This window comes from Mustela putorius, unplaced genomic scaffold (genome assembly GCF_011764305.1).
Source record: "Mustela putorius furo isolate JIRA1106 unplaced genomic scaffold, ASM1176430v1.1 tig00003949_pilon_pilon_pilon, whole genome shotgun sequence".
NCBI classification, from domain to species: domain Eukaryota; kingdom Metazoa; phylum Chordata; class Mammalia; order Carnivora; family Mustelidae; genus Mustela; species Mustela putorius.
The window spans coordinates 4,057,469-4,077,451 of NW_025422093.1; the positions used below are offsets into that span (position 1 = coordinate 4,057,469).

General features: G+C 38.8%; 1 protein-coding gene across 3 annotated transcripts in view; it reads right to left on the reverse strand.

The window, feature by feature from the left end:
* Positions 1-3,634: 3,634 nt before the first annotated feature.
* REEP3 (receptor accessory protein 3) overlaps positions 3,635-19,983 on the reverse strand; it is a 96,379-nt gene continuing 80,030 nt past the window's right edge. For 2 of the 3 annotated variants that reach the window (XM_045069893.1, XM_013063060.1), the window contains exons 6-8: positions 16,873-17,020; positions 7,785-7,939; positions 3,635-7,092 (exon numbers count right to left, since the gene is read on the reverse strand). In XM_045069893.1, coding sequence (XP_044925828.1) covers positions 7,036-7,092; positions 7,785-7,939; positions 16,873-17,020 — 360 coding nt within the window. In that variant the 3' untranslated portion in view covers positions 3,635-7,035. The remainder of the gene's footprint in view (positions 7,093-7,784; positions 7,940-16,872; positions 17,021-19,983) is intronic. The other variant, XM_045069894.1, reaches the window with a different exon arrangement.

Consider the following 19,983-nt stretch of genomic DNA (forward strand, 5'->3'; position numbering starts at 1 on the left):
ACAAAACTGAGTGTAATGGGATTAACAAGAGTCTTAAGTCACAAATATTGTGGTTGGGTCCTAAGCTGGTCAATATTGAGTCCTGGGGGGCGTTTGTGTGGCTCAGTCAGTTGAGCGTCTAACTCTTGATTTCAGCTCAGGTCATGATCTCAGGGTCTTGAGATTGAGCCCTGCCTCGGGCTCTCTGCTCAGTGTGGAGTCTGCTTTAGATTCTCTCCTGCTCCCACCCCACTGCTGACATGTGTCCTCTTTCTCCCTCTCCCTAAAATGAATAAATAAAATCTTAAGAAAAAAAAAAAATACAGAGTCCTGTTTTCTGCATCTGCAAAACAAGGTGATACCTCTATCCAAAGTGTGAAAACAAACTGATATACACGTTAGCTATCATGACTGAATGTAAGAGGCGTAAGAAGCCATACAGAGTAGTTTTCCTCTTCCAAACAAACCCCATGCTGCAACATTCCCTTTCTTTAGAAGATAAACTCATCAAACCCAAGACTTGCAATTTCGACATTTAATTTTATACTTCAGGGTAAAGATTTTCTTTTGGAATTTAGTTAGGTTAGGAATGCTGTGGTGGTTAATTTTATGTCAACCAAGTAGGCCACAGCATTCAGACATTTGGTCAATGGTTAGTCTAGATGTTACTGTGAAGGTATTTTAAAGATGAGATTAACATTTAGTTACTCAAGTAGATTTTTAATAAAGCCTATTACCCTTTATAATGTGGGTAGCCCTCATCCATTTAGCTGAAGGTCTTAAGAGGGAATTCACCTACAGTATACTTTGGAACAGAAACCTCAGCTCTTCCATGGGTCTCCAGTAAGCAGTCCTGGCCTACAGATTTGAGACTTGACGAAGTCCTCCCCTCCTTATCTTTCTCTACACACATGCACGCATGGAATCCATTGGTTCCATTTCTCTGGAGAACTCTAATACAGATAATACTTTTTTTTTTTTTTAAGGATCTTATTTATTTATTTGAAAGAGAGACAGTGAGAGAGAGCATGAGAAGGGAGAAAGTCAGAGGGAGAAGCAGACTCTCTATGGAGCAGGGAGCCTGATGTGGGACTCCATCCCAGGACTCTGGGATCATGACCTGAGCTGAAGGCAGTCACTTAACCAACTGAGCCACCCAGGCGCCCCAGATAATACTCTTCATTCTTGCTACTACCATGATCTGTTGGTAACACTCAAATTTAGAGTAACTGAAATTGGGTGTACCATTTTGAGGGGGGAAAATCTCTACCGTTTCTGATTATCCCCAATTCTTTCTCAGCACTTTGAAACAGCATCAATGTCAAAACACATTATAATTCAGCCAGTTACGCTAACCTGCTCCATCGATTATTCTCACTCATCCCCCCACCCCCGCCCCAAAATTTAGCATTAAAGAATGCTGGGAAGAGAAATATTTTTCTCCTAAGGCTGATGTGCAAGACCACCTGCCCCTTTTCTTCCCCTCCCTGCTTTCTTCACAATCTTTTTCTATTTCCCAAAGATACCGGTTGAAAAGATAAGATGCTGTGACAGTTCCATGGGATCAAGGTTGAGTCACTTGGAAAATTTGTAAGGTTACAAAAAATGTTGTAAGGTCTCAAGAAATTCTGCCCTAAATAAAGGTTATGCTGAGTATTCCAGGTTGAGAGCTGAAGGGGAGGTGAGTTGAATAGTCAGATTCAGGATTTGGGCAAACCTCACTTTATTGTGCTTCACTTTTATTGGGCTTTGCAGATTCTACTTTTTTCTTTGACAAATTAAAGGCTGTGGTAAGCCTGCATTGAGCACATATACGGGCACCATTTTCCCAACAGCATTTGCTCAACTTTGTGTTTTTGTGCTACATTTTGGTATTCTCACAATATTTCGAACCCTTCCAATGATATTTGTTTTGGAGACCTGTGATCAGTGATGAATGACTAGCATTTTTAAGCAATATTTTTAAATAAAAGTCTGTGCATTTTTTTTTTTTTTAGGCATAATGCTGGTGCACATTTAATGGACTACAGTAGAAGGTAAATTTATGTCTAACATTCATTTGCCTTGCTTTATTGCAATACTTGTTTCACTGTGGTGGTCTGGAACTAAACTGGCCATTTCCCAACAGTCTGCCTGTATATTTCAGACAGAGTCAAAAGGGCTTAGGACTGTATTGGATGTAAGAAGTAAGGAAAAGAAGGGAACCAAGGATGAAAAACCAAACAAATAAGCAAACAAAAACCTGCTCTGAGGGAAACCAAATAAATTATTTGATAACCTACAAGAAAACCCAGCATAAATCATCCTCAAATAATTCAAACATTTGGTTTTTAAAAAGTGAGAATTATTTCTCTTCAATTGTTATGCTACCCAACGTGGATCCAGGCGTTGTGCAAAAACACGGTAGTGCTGCTCCACACAGCAGGTACTCGAGGAGTATTTCTACATGAAAAAAATGGATGCTACTCTGATTTGCACACAATGCCAAAATACCATGTTTTCCTTTTTTCCTCCTCTTTTGCCTTTAATCTGGGATTGCCAGAAAAGCTAAGGCTAAACTTGGCGATTTTCCTGCTTCTGCCGAGCAGTCTTAGTATCCTGCACATATAGCCAATGATCAATCTTGTGCTTTAAAATTTCAATTCAAAGCTTTATCTTATAAAAAGCAATTTAAAGAATACTACCAAACCCAGACCCCAATGAGTGTTTCAAGGCTAGAATATTGATGGGAGAGGTAAAAGGGGGGGAATGTTTTCCACGAACAATGGATTGGTCTCTGAGACATGATTTTTGTTCCATGAATCTCTTTCTTCAGAACAGTGAACCACTGAAAGGGAGAATAAAATACTGGGGAAAATGCTGCTGTTCATATATCCATTGTGTATTTTTGAAATTTTTTTTTCTTAAATATTTTATTTATTTATTTGACAGACAGAGATCACAAGTAGGCAGAGAGGCAGGCAGAGAGAGAGGAGGAAGCAAGCCCCCTGCTGAGCAGAGAGCCTGATGTGTGACTCGATCCCAGGACCTGAGATCATGACCTGAACCGAAGGCAGTGGCTTAACCCACTGAGCCACCCAGGCACCCTCTTTTTGAATTTTTAAGTTTCTAACTTCTTTGGATCATCACAAGGATATACCTCCTAATAAAGATGAAAACATAACTCCATTTGGAAATACTTTAACACATTATATAGCATAATGAAGTAACACAAAAAAGAACCTTTTTAAACATAGGATTTCTCTCTAAAGCTTAAATGTGAGGCAGACAGACGTCTGACTTTAAAACAGATGGAACCCCAGAACATTTCCAGGATACATAAATCTGAATTTTGTGTTATATTTTATGTCTGAAACAGCTAACCAATACAAATTGATGGCTAGGGTTTCTGTATTAATTTTTTTTTTTTTTTGTATCTTCCCATTCCAACAACCAAATTTAACAATTCAGTGTTTCTTTTGTAATTCTATGACCATTCCAGAATGTATATGATTTTTTTAATGATTTGCTCTGTGATTTAGAATCTTAAGCATGTGCAGGTTATCTATTATGTAACATGTAATATGTACATAATATTAGATACATAGTCCCTGATAAATAACAAAAATTTATGGAACCCAACATAGGTACTCTGACACACACAAAACCATACAAGTTGTCACTAATAAAATGAGTTTATTTTATATTAAAGTTTTCAAAAAACACATTTGTAAAATTATCCCCATACTAGGCCTGAAGAGAGCCTTTACAAAGAGTTTAAAAAATTACAAAACTGCTTTCTTTTAACTATGAAAGTATACAGATTTAAGAGGTGTTAGGAGAAAATGTTAATTCATGTTCAATTTTTAAAAAGTTAATATACAACAAATCTGTAGGATACTACTAGAAGATTAAATCTTAACCATTTAGAAGAAAAAGTTGTATTTTTCTTTCAGAAAGTTTTACTCTTAAATGATATTTACTAAGAAATATACACTGCATATCATAGAAACAATGATCTCAAAATTGCTTAATTGCTTTGGAAATGAATCAGCCTATAGGAACATGTAGGGAATTGCTTGTCAATACATATTCACTCCTTAATTTTAGTGACATATTAACTTCTTAATTTTAGTGACAAAAGAAAATCAAAATGAAAATTCAGTTCACTCCAATTAAACAAACAAATTACTGATATTTAATAGAAGATAGCTTTGGATTATTTTTAACAACACAAAAGTTCAAGTATTACAGAAGCTCAAACTATGTTATTTCAAAAAAGGAAATGAAAGAAGACATATTTATCTAACCACTGTTTTACAGAAATTTGGAATATTTACATATTTTATAACACTGTAGGAATCTTTGGTGGTGACATATGGATTCAATTCCCTGAAAACACTTTAATAATTTTGTTCCATTGATCTGTGTAGTCAAGTATTTATAATCAGTAATGCTGGCAGTTACCACTTTCTAGCCAAATCCACATACATATAGTGAATTGTGTGGAGGGAATCTTGTGTGGGACCTAAATGGGTTTACATAATTAATTACTTACCAATGACACGTACTTCTGGCTTGTTTTTTATCCCAGAAAAAAACACGGTAAACGAAAGAACAGATCAACTGTCACTTCCAAACAAACTCGGGATATAGTTAATATTAATGCACAAGTTGAATGAATATATAATAAGATAAAACACCGGGTACAATTTTTGCATAAATTTTAACAGCTACCATAATAGCGCCTTATATAGGCTTGTGCAGCATCTGATGCCCCTTCACCAAACGGTGGTGGTGGGGAAACAAGGCACTATGGTCGAGAGAGAAATTTACCTCTTTTAAAAGCAGTGGACTCAAGCAGAGAACCAAAAATGACCTGTTCCACTTTAAAAGAGACAAAGGTTTATAAGCTTCTCATAATAAGTTCCAAGGAAAGGGCATGCTAAAACACACACAAGAGAAAAGCAGCAAAATTTCAGAAATGTAAAAAAAAGGAGAAAGGAAATGATGGAATAGCAAAGTGACATCCACTGCGTCTAAGGCTATAATAGGAACAGATCAGAGGAGGCACTGTGCGAGGAGATGTGCTGAAAAAGGACATGCATTACCCCTTTGCGACCGGTAGTGTCTTGTTTGTAGAAGTGTAGAGGGATAAATAATGTCTCTAATTTGGAACAGTACTTATGAATTTAGTTTAATTAAGGAATAGGTTTAATACTCAGATCTGACTTAGAAAAGATAAAATGGAGCAGAGCAGCCCACACAGGTAATGTTTTCATGTAGAGTCACTTACATGACCGTGTCAGGCTACTTGACATGACACTGCCTTTGGGCAGGAAAGACAAACACGGTGTAGCATTTGTATTAAGTCTGGTACTAGGCAATGTATGTAAAACTCTCTTCCAAGAGTTTATAATCCGAATTCCTAGCAATTTTGAACACAAATTAGAGAATTTTTCTAGAAACCCAAAGGCTACAAATTAGTCAAGGTAAAGCAGATGAAGATATTCATAGAATTAAACTTTTGGAGAAAAGAAGTTGAGCGAATTTTTTCTTGATGTTATATATCAAGAATGTGAGATAGTCCAGAAAATGTTTTAAGACTTGTATCAAGAGCAGTGTATTAATTAAACTAACGTACTCCTAAATAAACATTCTGTTCTCTGCCAACACTCTGAGGAGGCCCTGAATATACATTGCCAGCTGGTTTCACTTCTTAAAAAGGTAGAAAAGTAAAAGATCTCACAAATCTCACTCATTGGTTTTTTCTTTTTGACAAACAGAACAGTCAAATCAATTACCTGAATTAACTGTACGAATCTGACTACTGATCACTAAAACCACCACCAGAAATAGAGACTTCATAATGCATACTTTATCAATTCCACCTAAAAAAGCCTCTGTGTTCCGTAATTCAAAATCTCATGGATTAAAAAACATTTTTCTAATATCTATTCTAGTAGCTTCTAGTACGTAAGATTAACATCTGTATTTTGCATTGGCACCTATCTTCAGGAAATGAACTCAGCCAGGAGATGGGAGATTTAAGTGATGCTAGTCAATACAGATTTATGAATCAGCAGCACATATCAGTGCTAGGCATGTGAGTGGACCAACTGCTGGATACCTTCAGGACCCTGTTTAACAAAAACTATTTTTAAATGCTGAAAATGTAACCAGTGTTAACAAGAACATGCTGAGTTCAACTATGATATATGGAAAACTGGCTGATGTTTAAAACAGTTTCTTACCTACAGAGGATTAGATAGTTAAAAATAGTTCAAGTTAACAATGAGCTGTATTTTCATATTATTAGAATCTAATGAACTTAAATGAAACCCACAGGGAAAGAGATGACAAAATTCAAGGCATAGATGTGACATGTCGGGATGTGACAAATAAAAATAAAGACAGTGTCAATAAAACTTACACATACAGTTGCAAATAAGTAAACAATTTTCAAGTGTGCAAAACTAGTTAGGAATAAAAGTGCTATGTGGAAACCTGGCTTTCAAATATTTGTTTCGAAAACTTTCAGTCAATGGTGGAAAAACCAGAAAGTATTAAAAAGTAAAAATTTAAAGAATACACAAAACACGTTGTATCTTACATTATGCCCTTGTCCTATCACTGCTGGATCAGAGGCCTATTTAATTGCTATCCTCATGTAATAGACAGAATATAAACAGAGGTAAACACAAATACAATAGCACAAAGGCTGATGTATCTTAAACCATAAAAGGACTCTTTTCAAGTATTCTGTGGGCTTGTGTTTCATCTTAACATCCCAGGCACTCAGTGTTGTTGAGGACTTTGAAAACAGATAACACAATTTTCTATTACTTCTGAGATATATATACATACACATAAATAAGCTTTGCATAACTACCTTTAGTAGTCAGGACATGGAAGTAATGGTGAAAGAAATAAAAGCTATTTAAATTGATGAAAATAAACCCTATCACCACCACAATTTAAAGTATTATTTTAATGTGTAAATCCTGAATGAATAACGTTAGCAAAAAAGTCAATGTATTAGTGTAACTTGTCTTGGGATTCTTTAAGTGCAGATGACTAAAAATACACCTGTGGTCTCTTCTTCACTCTGTATTTTAGGGATCCATATCGCACCTGAAGAGAGAAATGTGTCGTGATTACAAATCAGATAATGACTTTCGAACTTTGGGAGAACTGAACAGATCAGGATCATAGTAATAATTGTTTAACTTTTCTAATAGGTAGAATCTGTTATCCTAGAAGTGTGCCTCTATACTCAGAAGACCTCGCTGCTGATGTCCTCAAAAATGGAGGGGACACTACGTTGCGTAGACGCTGTAGGCTATCACCAATGATAACCAATACAAACATTAACTGTAGTTAGTTCTGCTTTGCCTGGTCTGCCAATGGTTCACAATGATCAGAGGCCACAGACTGGATTCCTCCTCCACTTTCTGGACACAAAGACAATGTATTATTATGGATAAACTTCTAGCCCATCCCCATGTGCGGTTGGTTCAAAGCAGAAGTAGGTAGCTATTTTTGTTAGCTGCTCTCTTCACCTGTGTGTAAGGCTGGCATGACCACCGCAGGACTCGCTCTGTGAGAATACCATTTTCTACTCACAGGGGAAGCAGGGATTGAGCATTTTGTAAATTTCCGGAGATCCTAATGTATCCGATCTGACGAGAGAATTTTCAGTGTAACTGCCGATCTCCCCCTCTGTCCTTCCTTTATGGTATCCTGAGTGTATCCTGTATGTATCCTGAGTGATAACGCAACAGGGAAAGCCTTTAAAAGGAACCATTAGGAAGACAGCTCTGTACCTGACTAACCTCTTTGCGGCCCTTCACGGTTTTCACAGATTTCATGCTTTGCGATCTTCGCAGCCCTTTGTGCGTTAACATCTCATCATCTGAATACGGCCGCTCCGCTTCTTCATCGGTTTTCTCATCTCCGTCCTTCAGTGGAATTCCATAACCTAAACGAGGCGTCAAAACCAGCATGTTTTGAGAGGACCGCGCTCCGTCGGTCCATCCGTCCGAGTGCACGTCTTTGCCTGGTTTGTAGTCGCCCCCTCACTCCCCTCCCTTTCTCATCTGGAAAGTGCTCCCTGCCCCGTATCCTCAGTCTCTGCCCTGCGCACTATTCTAGATGAAGCTGATACAAGTTTCCCCCGACCATTCCCATTTTTACTATGCGCTTTTCAGAACAACTCAAAATAATTTAGTTTTGAGTAGGTTAACACCTTGTTCGAAACTCAGAGGGTATAAGCAGGTATATGCTGAGACAGATCTCTTTATGAGCTCTAGACAATCTAAGCAATCTTGTGTTTTACCGAGTTTGTCATTTGTGCCTTTGACTTTCATGAGAAATGAAGGCCTCCTGCCCACCAAGTGACAAAACTTTCGTGGAGATTGTGAATGGGAGGGTAAATGTAAGGAGACAAATAATACCCCAAGGGGCTGGAACCTGGGGCGAGATGTTCACTGGGGGCTGGTGATGGAGATGTTAAACCAACACTGTTGCCGCTGCTGAGATACAACCCAGCTGGACAGGCTACAGTAACTGGAATCACCATGGGCTGTGATGACAGATGTTAGTCAAAGCAAACAGCCAGCCTCGGGAAGGTCAGCATGAAGCTGTGCGGGCATGCTAACAGGCTGCTCTGCATCGCTCAGAAGACTGAACATTGGCCAATCCGCAAACATCCAGGTAGTCAGGCTGGTTATTGTCAGGAAGTCTGACAGCATTCCCGTGCTGGGATTCAGAGATCTGAAGCCTCGGTTCTCAAGCTCAGTAGAGTTTATTAGTATAGACTGATTAGCACACATGCGGAGTCATCTGGAGCACTTGCTAATACAAAGACTGCTGGGAGGAGGGTGGGGCTGAGGATCTCTGTCTCCCACAAGCCCCCAGGTGACGCTGATCCACTCAGGGCCTGCATTTTTGAGAGCCACCGCCTGGATGGAGCAATACAGGGGCCCAAATCTATAGCAAGCAGAGTGGTAGCAAGATACACATCAGTCAGAAAGACAAGGGGGAGGTTAGGTTACAAGGCCCCATTAACTTTCAAATTCTCCTTCACTAAGGATAAGGCACATGAATATCTAAACCCTCAGGTGAAGGAAAAAAGGAGTTTTCCCAGGTTCAGGAGGGGCCAAGGGATGGACTCCTTGCACGTGAAGAGAAGACATAGTAAACGTTTATTAATCGGCTCTCCCAGGCCACGAATAACTTCAGACTCATGAAACAAACCATGAAGAGTTGTGAATAAGCTTCTTAGTCTCATAATAAGATACACACCTTTAATTGTACATTATACAAGTATAATTTTATGCCGCCAGACTTCTGGGCTAAAAATTAGGAAGGATTCGGGAGTAGAATCAGTCATAATTTAGGCCAAGATCTTTTGTTCTCCTGACTCAGTCCAGGGAATTGTGTTCTAGGTAGAAGGGAGAGCACCTGCTGGGGGCCATGGTGGGGTGTGGGGTGGGGGGCAGCTGTTTGCTGTTAAGGTTAGCGTGGCCCTGGGAGGGACTGAGTCAGTGGTCCAGGCAGGAAGCTCATAATACAGTATTACCTGGGGAAAAAATGTACATACAGAAACAGGAAAAACAACAATGAAACCATTAGAGCTCCTGAGAGTGGGCTTTTAGGTGATGTAAAATTTTTTTAGTATTATTTTTATAATTGGGGAAAATAAGACAGAAAATTGTTTTTAGGTTGCCATTTCTAGATTCTTCTCTATTGCTATTGCTTCCACAATATTCCTGATCCCAGTAAAACTAAGGTAAAATACAGAATGAGGAATCAAGGAAAGAGAAAGGAAGCAACTGTGACCAGAAAGTTCTCTAAGGTCACAGATGAAGCATAAGACTATAGATCAACGAACATGACCCTTGTTATTTTGCCCCTCACTTTATGAATATGATTAGGAATTGAACCTTCATTCAAAAGAAGATTATACATACAGCTTATCCTTTCTTTGTTTCCTAATTTCAGGTAACAAATCTCGTTAGCTCCCTAATTACGGTTTCAGAGAAATTGATGGATTGATTCGCTGTTCCACAAATATTAAAAAAAAATTCTAGGGCAGTGCGCTAAATTATTGGGAAACAATGATCGAAAAGACACAACTGTCATTTTTTACCCAAAGAAACTTACAGTCCAATAGGGGAACCAGACTTGAATGGGCATTATTGCAACAGATGCTGTAAATCCAAGATAAGGATGAGGTACTATGCGAGCCCACAGTGAGATAATCAACTCAGCCTCGGGGGCATTCGGGGAGAGAGAGGACTTCTTATAGGAGGTGGTGGCTAACCTCTGAAGGCTCATGATTCTGTACAACTAGCACATGATGGAATGGGAGAACAAGGCAGGGGAGCTACTGAGTTTGGACCTCATCAGAGAGCAAATATGGAGGGCCACTGAAGCATTTCAAGCAGAAGGATAACATGATGACATCTGGGGTCTTTCAAAGATTCTTTTTTTTTTTTTTAAAGATTTTATTTATTTATTTAACAGGCAGAGATTACAAGTAGGCAGAGAGGCAGTCAGAGAGAGGAGGAAACAGGCTCCCTGCTGAGCAGAGAGTCCGATGTGGGGCTCGATCCCAGGACCCTGGGATCTGACCAGAGCCGAAGGCAGAGGCTTTAATCCACTGAGCCACCCAGGCGCCCCATCAAAAAATCTTTTTACACTTTGGGGAATGAATCAGAAGTAGATGAAAGCTGCAAGCAGGGAGGTTACTGCAGTATGGCAGGTCAGAAATGACGGGGTCCAAGGAGCAAAGAAAGAGACAGTAGCCAAACTGGGGCTCTATTAGAAGATGGAATTGACAAGTTTAACTTGGCAATTTACTCAACCAAACCGTGCATCAAAAAGAGAGGGGTCAAGTCAAATACCTCACTAAAATGTGCATCTTCTATTCCACTTACAAACCTGGAAATGAGTATGAATGAACACTCTGCTGTGAGTGCTGGAAATGTTAATCAAAGTTGTCCAAGCATTTAGAAGTGTTGGGAGCAGCGGGGAGAGGCGAGACTATGAGGGAAGTCCAGAACTGGGTGCCATCCCACAGCAGGGATTCAGTGGGGCGGCGGAGTGCTTGATGGGATTGACAAGCCGGGGCAAAGTGAGGCTGCTGGTGACATTCAAAGTGTTTCTGATGATCACTGATCTACACTGGACAGGGTCCTCATGCGCAAGAGTAGTGACCAGGGACCCAAGGCTGTATGACCCTGGGCTCTGTCTCCACTTTAGGAAACTAAACTGGTATTTCCACAGCTCCATCTGAGAGCTGGTATATTTTAAGATTCTTCCCCTTACGGTAATAATAAAAGCCAACATTAATCCAGTACTTAGCAATCCACTGCTTTAAGCGGGTTCTGCATATTAACCTAAGTGCAAAAATCACAAAAAGTTTGACCCGGAAGAAGACCTATGTTAGAAGACGGGCGTTCTTGACCACCTTTTAGCGGTGAGACCCAGGCCTCTCCAGGCCTTTGCTTTCTTGTACGGTAAGGAGGTGAAACAGATGAGAGCTGATGAATGTCAACTCTGACCCAATTGAGCTATCAGGAGCATTATGTTGAGGGGGCCTGTGAGCCAGAGTGGGAAAGTACCAAAGAAAGTACCCAAGTCCTTCAGCAACGGCTGCCACCGTGAGCAGGGAGCAGGGAGCAGGCAAGATACCTGTTTGCCATCTTTGACTAAAGCAGTGCTAAAGTTGTTACCTACTCAAATTACTGAATTCCTAGTTCCAGCCCAAGTGTACCACAAAGTGTAGCCCTTTTATAAGTGAGAAAGAGAACCTTGGACACCTCATTTCTGTCACTGACTATGTAGTTATTAGCCCCTGACAGGTATTTTAATCTCCTTCTGCCTCAGTTTAATTAACTAAAAAAAATGGGGCACCTGGGTGGCTCAGTTGGTTGAACGTCTGCCTTTTGCTCAGGCCATGATCCTGGGGTCCTGGAATCAAGCCCCATGTCAGGCTCCCTGCTCAGCAGGGAGCCTGCTTCTCCCTCTGCTACTCCCCCTGTTTGTGCTCTCTTGCTCATACTCTCTCAAGTAAATGATTAGAATCTTTAAAAAACTATTTAAAAAATAAAGATTAGGGGCATCTGGATGGCTCAGCTGGTTAAGCGTCTATCTGCCTTCTGCTCAGATCATGATCCCAGGGTCCTGGGATAGAGCCCCACATAGGGGGAGTGGGGTTTGTTTGGTCAGTGGGGAGTCTGCTTCTACCTCTGCCCCTGCTGGTGCTCTGTAAAATGAATAAAATCTTTAAAAAAATAAAAATAAATAAATAAAGATGAAATACTTAAACTGTGTAGTCATCTTAAGGAGTAAATAAATATGTAAAGCACCTAAAGCAAAACAAAAAATATGTGTTTTATTTCTTTATTTACTGCTATTGAAACTGAATATTTGGGCTGTTTTTAACTGATACGGATGCAGCAGTATCTTTGCAGATAAAATATTCCCACTTATTACAATGTGATCTTCTTTCAGGGAATGTGAACACCATGTTCAAGGTGTCCATTTTCTTACAAAGAAGCATTTGTGCTGTAGTGACAACATGCAAACTTAAATCACCATCAAAGTAGGACTACTCTTGACCACTTAACCTCAAACCACTCAGAGCTGGCCACTATGAGTTTTCAAATTGGACTCAAATTTCCAGATATTTGAATTTGCTTGTGGGAACAAGCAGAGCATCTGAGGTAAATGTACTGATCACATGAACCAGTACACAGACTTTGTAATGTAGATGCAATTACACCCTGAAAAAATTACTATTTTTTCTTGAGGAATTCTGGAAGTAAATGAATAAAAAAATAATTCATGACATTAAAAAAAAAAATGAGTATCAGGGCGCCTGGGTGGTTCAGTTGGTGAAATGTCTGCTTTCAGCTCAGGTCATGATCCTGGGGTCCTGGGATCGAGCCTCATGTCAGGCTCCCTGCTCACCAAGGAATCTGCTTCTCTCTCTCTCTGCCTTTCTGCTTGCTCAGGTGCTGTCTCTCTCTCTCAAATAAATAGACAAAATCTTTTAAAAAAATGAGTATCTTAAATATTTTTCAAAAGGAAGAGTACTGTTCTTTCTCGTTTTAAAAATAGGTTGATTTAAAAAAAAAAATCACTGAAGTCCCATACATACTCAGAACTGAACACTGTTGATATTTCAGCAATACCCTTCCAAACTCTTTCCTATGCATACACATTTGAAAAGTAATTCCAATTTATTAATGCATTTCATCTATGTATTGTATCTCTACAGCACTTTGTTTTATTGCTATTATTTATTTCCCCACGATCTGGATGTTTTCATGTCAGCAAGTATGGACTGAATGTATGAATTTTCATGGCTAATAAACCACACTTCTGCTTAACCATTCTTTTTTTTAGGTATTTGGTTTGTTCCAGTATTTTGTTACTATAAACAATGAGATGGACATTCTTAGACACACAACTTTGAACACTTGTTTGATTGTTTCTTTATGACGTAAGTCCTAGAAGTTTCTTGCTGAGTTAAAGGGAATAAATTTTGATAGTTATTGCCAGATTGTCATCAAAAAGGATCATTCCACTTAAGCCTCATAAAAAGTGTTTGAGAGTGTTTGTTTCCCAACATGCTTGCTGTGGTGATTTTAAAATATGACCATAAATTCTGACACTTTTCTCCTCTTCCCTTAGATTTTTTTGGTATTTTTTTAAGGTTATCTCCACGTCCAACATGGGGCTTGAACTCACGATCCCAAGATCAAGAGTCGAGTCCCACGCTCCTGAGCCAGCCAGGTGCCCCTCCTCTTCCCTAGATCTCCAGGATGTGTGTATGTACTTAACTCATAGAACTGCCCTTAAGCAGAAGTGCTGCTGCCTGATTCCTGCCACTTCTCTTGGAAGATGGGCTCTGGGAGCTTTTAGCTGCCAGGTAGGAAGTGCCAAAACTCAGAGAGCACGTAAAGAAATGTAAAGAAGGAGAGGCGAGAGAGGCCCCACCTGTTTGAGCCATCCGCTGTGACTCTTCCCAGCTATCACATCAGATGTGTGGGTGACGAAGCCTTTGCCATTATGACTCTAGCGCTAGGTGCTGTTCCCTGTGCCTGCAGTAAGAGCAGGAACTGCCTCCCTGAGCCCAGTCGACCCCAGATTCAGGAGCAAAATAAATGACTGTGACTTTTTTTTAAGGCCATTGTTCGTAGTTCGTTACACAGAAATAGAGAACTAGAATAGTTACCAACCCAGAACACTGCTAATTAAGAAAATCTTTTTGCCAATCTGGTGAGCAAAAATTACTATTATTACCATTTTAATTTACTGTTTCTTTGACTGTGAGGCTGAGTATCTTTTTCATGTAGTAATTGGTCAGCTGTATTCTTTGGTAGAATTAACAATAATTGGCTTGTAAGAATTCTTTGCATGGTTAAAATCTGAGCCCTTTGCCTGTATCAGATGAGAATATTTCTTCTAGTTTGTTTTTTTATGGCATGGAATATTTTTCCCTTCTATGTTATACATTTTTTTAATATAGAGAACGAACTCTCAAGCTTTTCCTTTTATGTCTTCTGGTATTGATGCCATGCTTAAGAAGTCTGGCACATTAGGGCGCCTGGGTGACTCAGTCAGTTAAGCATCTGCCTTCAGCTCAGGTCGTGACCCCAGGGTACTGGGATGGAGCCCCGATTTAAGCTCCCCACTCAGTGGGAAGCCTGCTTCTCCCTCTCCCCCTCCTCCCTTCAAGAGCTCTCTGTCAAATAAATACATTAAAAAAAAAAAAAAAGTCTGTCATATCCTAAGGGTATATAAATAGATACTCAGGAATGTCCCACTATATTATAGCTCAGTGGCTTACATTTAAGTCTTAATCTTTTAGGTATTTTGATGAAAGGCTTGAGGTAGAGGTGTAACTTCATTTCCTACCCCATCTCCTAAGTCTAGCAATTATTCTGACACCACTTATTTATCTGCCTTTCCCCCACCCACCTGAAAGGCCATCATCCCCATTCAATAAACTTCCACGTATATCTGGATTGTGTTTACACAGACGATCTATAATTATCTTCTCTTCAACTATTCCTGTCCTGGAACCTTACTACGTTTTAAAAATATTTTCGAGAGAGAACGTTTTTGTTAAATTTCTTCCTTAGGGAAGAAAGAGCTCAGAATACATACCACTCTGTAGGAAGTTTGGAAGTTGGGCAAAGTAATGCATATTAAAATTTTAATTTAATAACTGGACAAGTCCCTTTTTTGTACTGCTACTACTTATTCATATCTCTCTAATCTTAAGTTATTTTAATTTCATGGCTTAAAATTTAACAGAAGAACTAAATAGGACCTTACTATCTTTTTTTTTAATTAAATTGATTTATTTATTTTCAGAAAAACAGTATTCATTATTTTTTCACCACACCCAGTGCTCCACGCAATCCATGCCCTCTATAATACCCACCACCTGGTACCCCAACCTCCCAACTCCCCCCCGCCACTTCAAACCCCTCAGATTGTTTTTCAGAGTCCATAGTCTCTCATGATTCACCTCCCCTTCCAATTTACCCCAACTCCCTTCTCCATGATATTTGCTATGCTCCACAAAGGGATCTTACTATCTTAAAATAGTTTTGTCACATCATTTTAAGTTTAATAGATGAATATCATAAAAAGAGCTATGGATTTTTGTATTTACTACCTTGTTTTCATTTAAATATTAGAATATCATTCTTAGCCAATTCTAAAGTATAATTATTAACAAACTGCTGGCAAAGGGCTCAGGTAACTGGTCCAAGTGAAGCAAAATATATACAGTAGATCCTAGAATCAAAATCAGTAATTTTTAAATGTATATTAAGAAAATGCCTATATTGGAAACTACTTTTACATTGTTAATTTATTAAGGGTAACGGTTCAAAGTTCTATGGTTCTCATTCTTAAAGATAAATCAATGGCCAATGCTTAATTACTAGCAGTCACCTACCTTCTGAAGTCATCCACTCTAGAGAGAATTCAGAAGTAAATTCACTATTTTTCTCTATAGGATGGAACTGTTATTGTATTTCTCAAATTGAGTTCAATATAAAGGACGATTTTTAACCTCTCTCAAAATAAAACCACTTAAAAAAACAAAAACAAAAACACTGGATAGCCTTGTACCTTATGGACTTTAACAATATAGAAATAAGAAATGTCATTAAGATCTTAACTTTCAGCTGAGTCTTGAACTACAACTTTCTTACATTGTGGTAAAATGACTAAGGAGCGATGTCTTTTTATTTATGGGTATATTTCTAGGATAAGAATAATTTGTTGAAGTTTTAGAACATATTGACTCTGCCATGCTCCTAATTTATATCAGAAATACCTACAAGTCAGTTCTTGAACAAGAATATGTCATTTCAATATCTTCCCCACTGCAGTAATCCTATTTACAAACTGAGTCACCCTCTGTCACCCACTTCAAGCTTTTTATCTTGTGAGTCAATATCCTTATTTGTTCACGGCATTTACAGTAAAGAGTGTTTAACTATACAACCCCTTAGATGTCGCTACACAGTTTGAATTGAAAGACGGCTGATCACAGGTCTGAACTGGTGCCGGTGGTGGGGAGGTAGGAGCCGTCACACAGAGGGCATCTAAAAACTCATGGAGGCCCAAGAGGCTACTGTTCCTTTCTTAGTTGGATAATCTTTAGAGTCAACAAAAGGCAAGCCCCAACTTCATTCAGAGAAAATTGAGAGAAAGAGAACTCCAGTTAAGGGTAAATTCACAGACATCAGCGTGAATCGTGTGTACTCAAATTCAGAGAGTTACCATGTATTATTTTCGTACCCACCTGGACTCAAAATTCCAATTGCGCAAGGAAGAATACATCAAAACAAACAAAACAAAACAAACAAAGCGCACCTGCTGATTCACCGGAGACTGATTTACTTTTCTTTCTTGTTTCTTGTAGAGGCTGGAATGGTCTCTGTCCCACAGGCTCATCACCTTGGATAGCTGTTAGATCATGCATACTAAAACTTCGTAAACGTTCTGTTATTGCTCCTTGGCTCTATTTAACAGAGAAGTGATAGATCCGAGAAAAAAAAAAACAACACACACACTTTAAAATATTTCATAGGCTAACATTTAAGTTTCTCCCAACATTTTATCATGAGGCTGATTTTATTATGAAACTTTTAGAAAAGGTGAAAGAACAGCACAGTGAACAGCCCTAGATTGTTTCTAGTTTGCTGTATTTTCTTCACCACGCATCTACCATCTATCCATCCATCAACCCATTTTTAAAATGCATTTCAAAGTAAGTTCTGGACATTGCATTCCCAAATATTTTAGCTTCATAATGTTTTAAATGTTTAAAAAAAAAAAAAAAGTATGATGAGCTTACCCTTCTGAGTAGACAGCAACCATTATTTTGCTCTCTCCTAAAACTGGCCCTTGGGGACTTATGATTTACAAGTTTTTAAAGTAAAAGACATACTGTTTAACTTTTTCTTTTTAGATTTTATTTATTTATTTTATTTGAGAGAGAAAGTGCATGGGGGGGGGACAAAAAGAGAGAGAGGGGGAAAGAATCTCAAGCAGACTTCCTGCTGAGGGCAGAGCTGGTTACAAGCCCGAGATCGTAACCTGAGCCAAACCAAGAACTGGTAGGTTAATGGACTGACCCACCCAGGCAACCCAAAGACATATTCTTTTAAAGATAAGCTAAGTCAGGAGTGGTAATGACTCTACTTAGTATAAGGTTTAAAAAAAAAAATTAAAAGCCAAAGAATATTGGATACAAAAATGATATCTAGTTAATGAATTTACTATCTGGCAAGGCATATCTACTACTATGCAATTTGACTTTAAGTCGTTTTACTTATTTCTTCATTTAAAAGATTTTATTTATTTATTTGAGAGAGAGAATAAACGGGGGAAGGGTAGAGGAAAAGGGAGAAGCAGTCCTAGTGAGCGTGGGCCCGGATGCGGCCAATCCTAGGACCTGGAGATCATGACCTGATGGAAGTCAGATGCTTAACTGACTGAGCCACCCAGGTGCCCCTCAGTTTAAGTCATTTGAAAGCCTTAACAATATGATAGACACTGGGCACATGTGGGTATTTAAATTTAAATTAACTAAAATTAAAAATTTAGTTCCTCAAGTACATATTCCAAATGCTCAATAGCCACATGTGGCTAGTGGCTACTGTACTGGACAGCACAGACAGAGAGAACATCTCCATCACTGCAGAAAATTCAATAATTTTTATCACTGCCCAAGGGACATTTCTGAACTTCACAGACCTAACTGCATTTCTTTCCAAAATATAAAGGGAAAAAAATAATTTCTAAATTTACCCACTTAAAAAATTTGCATAGCATACAGATGACTCATTTCTTATTTATAGCAGTTTTAAAAATATTCCTCTAAAGGTTTTTTTACTCTTATTATTTCTTCTCACACGTGTGAATTTATGATTGCCTCTACTTAGGACTATACTGCAGAAACACTCATCCCTAATGGTGCCTCTCTCAATTTCTAGATTTCAAAGCCTGAGGCACTATGAACATTTGGACCTTATAGTATTTTATGCTGAAAAAAGATCTTGATTCAGCTACTCTGAGCTAGTGATATCATATTATGTCAAAACCAAATGACATTTCTATACCCACTTAGGCTCTGTATTTGTACATTTTTAGATTGTGAAAATAAATTGTTAAAGGGTCTATAGTCTCAATAAAAATAATTGGGTTCCACATGTCTTTAAACATTCTTGTAATGGTTTAATCCATTATACTTTCTTCCTCTTTATCAGATATCGTTTTAAAGATATAGGGGACAGAAGACATCAGAGATGCATGAGAAGGAAGTGACCAGTGCATGTCTGAAACAGACCTTGTTTTCTCAAAACGGTCAACATTTCTTTTTTCCCACCTTGGTATTTCTGTGCCCTACTCCTAGCAATTCTTGACTTTTCACCTACTGCCAAATGATGACAACTGGCATACACATCTGTAGGGCCTGCTACCTGACTCAAGAGCCATTTCCAAGGTGGGCTGTGACTGCCAAACCCTCCCACTTACGAAGGAACATCTTAGAATGCAAATAAGTCAAATGGCCACTGAATCAGGCCAGCACTGATTCATCTACAAACTTTGGTTTCTTTAAGGAGTATGATCCACGAATTATTTAGAGCATACCTCACAAATGAACTCACACATTCTTGTCAGTTCTAGTGTTCTGCTGTGCAAATCCTGTCTCCAGAGGAGGAATTTCAGAAACCAAAGGAGAGTGACTAATTTTAGGCTTCTTCCATTCTCCTGGTGGACTGACTGGTATGTCACTGATAGTGAGCATATTATAAGTAAACTAAATGTTCTTCTGCTGCTGCTTCTTTTTCATTGCTCTCGACTGCTCAAGAGTTCTCCGCAGACACTGGACTGCAGAAGCAGAGGTTGGGCAGTGAACTGCAGGTATGGTCCTGGGTTCACATGGGAAGACCACACCATCCACCAGGGGTTTGCTTCAGGCTGATTAAAAGTGAACAGTGACCAATCCTGAGGTATCTGGATTTTAAAAGAGCTCTTGAGTAACCAACCCTATAGCCCCAAGTATTACCAATATGCTCAAGGCTTCAAGGAAGGCCAAGTACTGTAAGGAAAAGCAAAAGGGGGCTGTGTACACTCTTTGAGGATTCCCAACATTTTCAACAGCCAGTACCGCCTCAGAAAATCGGGTTTTCCACTGTGTATTTTCTTATGGGCCCAGAATAGAATGAATGTGGGAAGAGAGAATTAATGCAGTATTGTGAACTTCAAAAACATTACATAAATCCTAAGTCTGTAACCACTTTAAAGTGACCAATGTGACCACTTTAAAGAAGTGTAATTATAAAATAATCATGCTTAAAGGCAGACCTATTCCCTCCAATTTTTATATCTTCAGCACAAAAAGCCCATTAACCAAGAAATTATGTTTAAAATAAAATGTTAAGTGGAAACCTTCCCCTTGACCTCAGAATTCTAAAT